Source organism: Geospiza fortis, unplaced genomic scaffold (genome assembly GCF_000277835.1).
Source record: "Geospiza fortis unplaced genomic scaffold, GeoFor_1.0 scaffold69, whole genome shotgun sequence".
NCBI classification, from domain to species: Eukaryota; Metazoa; Chordata; class Aves; order Passeriformes; family Thraupidae; genus Geospiza; species Geospiza fortis.
The window spans coordinates 712,694-719,884 of NW_005054555.1; the positions used below are offsets into that span (position 1 = coordinate 712,694).

Consider the following 7,191-nt stretch of genomic DNA (forward strand, 5'->3'; position numbering starts at 1 on the left):
GGCTACCTGCCTGTGGGCGAGCAGCGCGTCAGGAACAGCGCGCCCGCGGAGCCCCGCGCCCTGCCCTGCCCCGCCACGGCCCCTGGAGCTGGGAAATGCGGGGTTCTGACTCTGCTCATCCCCATTTCCCGCAGATCAGGGGACCAACAACTCGGCTGTCGGGTCAGCTCCGTCCCACACCATCAGCTTGCCTCCCCCTCCTGTGCCTGGAGGCATCTCTGGGAGCAACGGCTGTTGTTTCCACCCCCAGCAACCCTCCTGCTCTCAGGGATCCCTGGCTGCATCTCCAAGGATAAGGCTTGGAGCAGCAGGAGCTCCTTGGGATGCTCCTCTGTGCACGGTGGTGTCACTCACTGCTGGCACTTCAGGGTGGCAGGACGGATCTCCTGACAGTGATCCCTGTGATTATCCTGGCTCATCCCTGCAGCTCCTCCTCCAACACGCTCCGTGAGGATTCTCCAGTCTCCAGCTTTATGGTCAGAGCACTCCTGAGCACAGCTGGGGCTGGGAGGGGCAGCCAGGAGCTCCAAGCGCTGGAACTCAATGTCCACCAGCACCACAGAAGCACCAGAAAGAGACCCTTTTCCAGGGAGTTTATCAGAAAAAGGGCTGTGCCTGTGCAGGGCTGGGCTGGAGCCATCCCACCCCTGGTGCTGTTTATGGACTGAGCATCATCCCTGGGGTGAAACTTGGGGATGAGACCCTGCAGGAGCAGGGCAGGAGCAGCCCTGCCCAGCCCTCTGTGCCCACTGCCCACAGCAGAGCCAGAGCACACAGAGAGGTGATGCCTCAGTTTTTGGCCTTTATATTTTTAGGTTCTGAGCTGCTTTACTGTGTGGGTCTGGGCTTCATGTTAAGTGTTGGTGAGCTCTGTGCACAGAGCAGGGAGACAAAACAATTCCTGCTCCAGCTGGGCACCAAGGACAAATGATCCAAATCTCAGCCCCAGGAGCACAAACCCCGTGGGCTGGAGAGAGAAAAACAAGCAGGGTGGGACTGCAGGGGCTAAAGCTGGAATGGGACAATGAACTGCAAGGTGCAAATGGAGCAGAACTGATCCCAGTGACAGAGCCCGTGCCCGCTCGTGCATTTTGGGGCCATTTTGGTTCATCTTGGGTGCAGCCCTGGCTGGGCTCTTGTGCTGCCCGAGGTGGATCCATGGAGGAGATGCTTTGAATCAATCCCTGCTTTATTCTGGAACTCTGCCCAGCCTCTGCTCTAGGCCAGCCTGCACGAGGCATCAGGTGCCCCATGAAAACATCGCCCTCAGTCACAGCAATTCCTGCTTTCAGGGTTGGAGCAGCCCCGGGTGCTGCCCAGGGCTGTCCTGCTGTCCCCAGGGTGTCCCCAGGGTGTCCCCAGGGCTGGCCCGTGCCTGCTGGCACCCCTTACCTTTCCTGCCCGTTGTCCAGGAGGCTGCTCTGCTGCGACGGGGTCTGTTCACAAAGGCAGGGCAGCCTTTAGTCACCAGCACAAACCCTCCACACTCTGCCACAACAGCCCAGCAACGCACACAAGGCCCGGCCTGCCCAGTGCTCCGCCAACACGGCGGCACTGGGGGCTCTCTGCAAGCAGGAGGGCTCGAGAGGCTCAGGACAGAAATAATGAGAATAATGAATGGTGAGAGAGAAGAGAAAATTCATTGGACTGGACTCGTTACTTTCAGAGAAACAGATTCCAATATTTAAAGAGCCTGGCGTTAATTCTGGAGTTAGGACTTGCTCCCTGCTCGTTCCAGCAGCAGGAACTTTGTGGGAAGGATTTGCCACCAAGGCAAAGGAGCTGTTTGTGTTTTCTGCAGCAAACATCCCCTGCTGGCAGTGCCGAGGCTCTGCTGGCTCCGTGTGCGGCTCCCAGAACCTCCTGCCTTGTGCCAGGGACGTTTTTTGTACGATATTAACCTGGAATTCAATGTTTGCCTCATCATGAATGGTCACAACACGCAGGGAAAGTTTCCCCAATGCTCATAATTCCCTTTTCTCTCCTGTTCCATGTTTCTTCCTTGTCACTTTCCCCCCTGGTTGTTTCATTCCTGTTTTCAGGACTTTGGAGGGGGTTTGGACTTTTCCTGCCCCACCCTGAGTTTCCATTATCTGTCCCTCTATTTCTCAATTATCACTGGGAGTTTTCCTAAACACCTTTTGGGTGCCAGACTTCCCAAAATTCCAGCATTGTCCTGCCACTGACAGCACCTGGCACACTTCAGTGCTTATTGATTAATGGGAATCTGCAAAGGAACAAAAAATATCTATTTTTCCCCTCTGCCATTCCAGGCATTTCTTCTCCAGCTTTGAGTAAAAAAAAAAAAAAAAATCACGATACACTTCACTAGATGGATAAAGAATTAATCAAATTTGCTTTGAAATGTGCAATGGGAATTTTTCCATTAAAAACTGTTTTTAGACAGAAGTTGAAAAGTAAATAGAAGGAAATGATGATTTAAATCACATCTCTGAGGTGAAGTGAAAAAAGTCCAACTCTGACTATTTAAAATGAAAGGAAACTTCCATTATAATTCTTCCATCATTCAAGAAATCGTCCAGAAAAATAATGGAATTTGTGATTTTCTTTCTATGAAAAACCATTAGAAAAAACATTTCCCCTGTTTAAAGGCCGGGATCTCCTTGCAGAGCTTTCTTTGCCCCCATTAAAAATGGAAAAATGAGCAATTCCATCCAGAGCTGCCCTGGGAATGTGGTCACACCCCAAGGGATCCACTTATGGACCCCTCTGGGTTCCCTCCCTGGGCCCAGCCTCTCTGATATTCCCAAGCAAGGTGGGAATTCCCATTCTGGCAATGGGCTGCACCAAACCATGAGCTTTTAAAACTTTCCCTGGCAGCCAGACATGGAAAGGATCCCTCTGGAGACAGCTGGGCCTGACCTGCAGAGGGGAGTTTGTGCTCCAGAGGGAAAAGGGAAAATGCAAAGAGTGCTCTCAGCTTCCTCCAGAAACAGGGAAATCCTGGGATTTCATTTGCTGCAGCAAAATGAATTTTTCCCCAAAATTGTGGCTATTTTTCTGAGCTGGGACAGGCTGCAACCCAGCTCCACTTCCAGGAAATCTGGGGGAAAGAGAAAAGCAGCACTTCCCACATTTTCTGCAGGGGGCAGGTCGATGTCATGAACATTCTCAAGGCAATTCATTGTTAAAGTTGATTTCCTGACAGCCAGAGCTCACTCATTACTCTCTTGAATCCAGGCCACGGGAAGGAGGGTGTGGAAGAGGCAAGGATTAAACTGCTGTGGCCTGGATTCTTTAGGAAAATGCAAATTCTGTGGAAGGTGTGAAGCAATAAAATTCAACAACACTAAATATACACGGCATTTTTCCAACAGTCATTTCCCCCTGCAGTGATCTTCCCCAACAATAATTTCCCCAAACAGTACAACGAGAGAACAACCCCTCAGTGCAGTTCAGCATCACAGTTTCTATGGACATGGAGCAATGGAATGCTGGTGAGAGAGAAAAGCAGAATAATCCACGTCAGACCACACCCCAAAACAGATCACAGAGCAGATTCCTGGGTTTCCTCAGACATCCATCATTAATACCCACATTCACCTACAGCCTGAAACCCTGGCAGTGCCACAAACCACCTCACTCCCAACGTGTGGAGGGAACCAGCACCACTCTCTGGGGCTGATGGATTTTTCCCAATGGATTTTTCCAGGGACAGGTGACAAGTACCTGAGCAGACAGACAGGTCTGGGAAGCAAAGACAACACGGGGGTGTCCCTGCCCAGCACACACATCCAGGGGGATCCCCCGGGAGCCCCCCGCCCCACCACAGAGCAGCACAGACCCAGAGCAGCACGGGGGGACATGGCATGGAGGTGACAGGAGATGGAGGGCTGGGGACAGTGGGGAAGGCCTGGCACTGCTCCCTGGGCGCTGCCATCCTGCCCTGGATTGCCGGGAATGCTGGCTGGAGGTGGGCAAGAGGAGCAGGGCTGAGCTCTGGGCCAGCTCCTGCTGCGGCATCATCCTGCTCTCCTCAAACCCTTGGACCTGAGCTCTGAGCCCTTGGCAGGCTCCTTTGGGAATTGCTGTTCCACAGGGACCATTCCCAGCACAGATGGAACACTGGGATCTGGGCTCTGTTGCCCTTTCATCACTCACAGAGCTGCTGCTGATTTGTCCCCTCAGCTCTTGTGCCAGGGCAGGGAGAGGCTGAGCCATGCCCATCCCTCGGGATGCAGAGAAAGGTCTCAGCATCCCTCCCTGGCACTGAGAATCCTGCAGGAATGGCCCTCTCTGCCTTGTCCTGAGTGCCTCTCCCTTCAGATATTCCTTGGGAATACATGGTTTTGTATGTCTGTACTGGTCAACAATATATTGATAATAAATATAAGATCAACAGTTAATAAATGAGGGAAATATTCTCTATTTTAGGTGTTTCTCAAAGTTTAAAATGGGTTTGGGTGTGGTAACGTGTTCAAAACCCATCAGGAATTACAGCACACCCAATTAATGCTCAAGTATTAGAATCCCTGTCTCCTGGAGCCTGTTTAACATTTCCACACCCATTTTTCTAGGATCAAACACTCCCAGAGCAAACCACGTTCCCCACTGAGCAAATGGCAGCGCTGGCGCGTGTGAGGAGAGCAGGAGAGCAGGAAGGACAGCCAGGGAGCCCCGGAATCCAAAAAGCAAGGCCAGCAAGGGGCAGAGCTGCGTCCCTGCCAGCCTTGCTTTGTGGAGTGGGCATCCTAAAAGCAGGAGGAAGAGGCAGAAGCTAAACCAGGAGGAAGCAAGGATCATTAATTAACCGGGAATGCCGGGAATGCTGGCTAGCCCATACTTACTTTCGGTAGAGGTAGCTCTTGAAGCATTTGGTTTTCAAATTTAGATTTAGGCTGCAAGTTTAAAGTCATGCTTCGGCCGGCATGCATGGCTGAAACCCCTCCAGAGTGCAGCATGCCAAGGCTAACTGTGTGGTGTTTGTAAGCAGCGCTCTGAGTAGAGGAAACAACCACGGGACACATATGAACACACATGCTCAGAATTAAGTCTCACACATACATGGTTAAGTTCACAGAGTTTTAGTTTAAGCCAACAAACAGTCCCGAGTATCGATAGCTCCTCCAGGCATGCACTAGTCACACACAGCGAGTACATTGCTCCTCGTACAGAAAATGGGCACCAGAGAGGACTTCCACGCTGACAGCACAAGGGGGTGGTGGGATCTGCACTTCACCTGCTACAAGTCTCGCTTTTGCAAAAAAAAAAAGGCCAAATTCGGGGTGGGCTGTGCAGCCAGGGCTGTGCCTGGCGGGGAGGAGCGAGTCCTGCTCCCCAAAATCCTGGCTGCCCATATGGGACGAGCTGGGCTGGGCAGGGACACAGGTGCTGTGCCCACCCCAGGGACAGGGGCTGCTCCCCAGGGCTCCTACCAGCACAGCCTCCAGCAGGCTCAGCCCAGCCCAGCCCAGCCCAGCTCCTTGGAGCTCTGCACCCAGCAGGAGCCACCTCGCAGGGGTTAGGGACAGCCACCAGTGCCAGCTCTCCAGGGTTAAAGCACCCTTCATACACGTTGTAAACCGAGCGTAAAGGTGTTCCTTAAGCCAACAACACCTGGCAAGGGTTTATTTACACCAGGAAGGGCCCTGCTCGGGGTGCACTGGTTTCCCTGGGGAGGAGGCAGTTTCCAGTGGGTTTACACAGCACAAGGAAAAGAGCTGAGGGAGGAAAACGCTTCAGCCTTGGAGCCCCTTTTTGAAATTTCCCCATTTGATCCTTAAGGACAATTTAACATCATCACATCCCAGCAACTGGAAGGTAAGGAGAATATTAACACCAAACTCAGGAGGCTCTAGCATAAAGCAGTATATGGACACATTTGGCAATGACCCCTTATGCATTTCACCACAGGAATTTGTCACAACCACTTCAGATCACGGAGTAAATCGGATTCATGGATTAGGTCATTAAATAGGTAATGACTGAATCATGCACTAAAGTACCCTTTGGATAGAAGGCAAATCAGCATAACTTCCTACAGCTAAAAGGAGTAATGATCACATTCCCATGAGAACTGTGGCAGTGGATACCCAGGGATATTTCTCAGTTATAGACACTTTTAAGCCCCCTGCGCTAACAGTGACACCAGAGCTAAAATACATTTTATTACTTATTCTCTTTTTCCTTTATTCCCTTTTACTGCCAAGACGTGCCCAGCACCTCTCCAAGCTCTCGGTCGTTCCTGCCCTGGTGGCTCCAGTAGCGCTTCCACGGGCAGGGCAGAACCTCAGGGTTCTTCCTGATTTTGGGCAGAGCTGCAGGAGTCACCAGCCCAGTGACAGAGCCTCTGGATTTACCCAGGTTTCAGAATCACCACCCCAGTGAGTGCCCCAAGGAACGGCACCGGCGTGAAGCCTCTGGGTTCACCCAGCACCCGGAGCCACCACCCCGGCGACTGTCCCGAGGGGCATCATCAGTGAGGAGCCTCTGGATTTTCTGGGGTCCCTCACTCCAGCTGAGCCCCCCCAGGGCCCTCGGCGGGCCGGTCCCTCTGACACCACGGCAGGAATTTCATCCCTGGGAATTCTGGTGGTCACCACTGCACGTGCAAATCGTTTGACAGAGCGAAACACACAACTAAAGGCATTAATTGCAGAGAAATGCCAAACATACCCTGTCTAACCTTCTAGCTTCTATATGTCTAAGTAGCTGTTGTCTCCAGTCAGCGGGCATTTTAGCACAGCTCTCATTTCCCTTCCCAGGGGGAGGCCTCGGCTTTATATCACTGCTATCGGAAGGCTTGTCGCCATAGTTACCCAAGTTATAGTCTGACGGAATCTTTTCCAGCAGAGCTGCCATGGTGGGCCTCGCTGAGACCGGCCGCGTTTGGGCCGTGCCGTAGCTCTCTGTGCTGTAGCTTCGTGCCGACAGGGGCCTCCTTTGCGTGAGGTTTTTAACTGGGAAGCTCCCAGTCTGGGCTTTCACTTCCTGGTAGGAAGGGTGCTCGTCTTCGTAGCGCCCGTTGCGCTTGAGGAACTGGGCCTCGGGCACGGCCATGCTGCCCTGGCGCTCCGGGGCGCCGCGGAACGGGGCCCGGCCGTACCTGTCCGCCCCGGGGGGCAGCTCCTGGGGCTCGCCCACCCTGCGGAACACCGACATCTCCGCCGAGCCAACCAGAGAATCCGCCCTGCGCAGGAAGGCGGGGCGCGCGGGCGGGCCGGGGAACCG

General features: G+C 53.1%; 1 protein-coding gene across 1 annotated transcript in view; it reads right to left on the minus strand.

Moving 5' to 3' along the window:
* Positions 1–4,752: 4,752 nt before the first annotated feature.
* Positions 4,753–7,191, minus strand: part of LRRC7 (leucine rich repeat containing 7) — a gene marked incomplete at its 5' end in the record, with an annotated part of 23,056 nt that continues 20,617 nt past the window's right edge. The window contains 2 exon segments of the mRNA XM_031064089.1: positions 4,753–4,958; positions 6,637–7,191. The exon segment at positions 6,637–7,191 is cut by the window's right edge and continues 35 nt beyond it. Coding sequence (XP_030919949.1) covers positions 4,794–4,958; positions 6,637–7,191 — 720 coding nt within the window.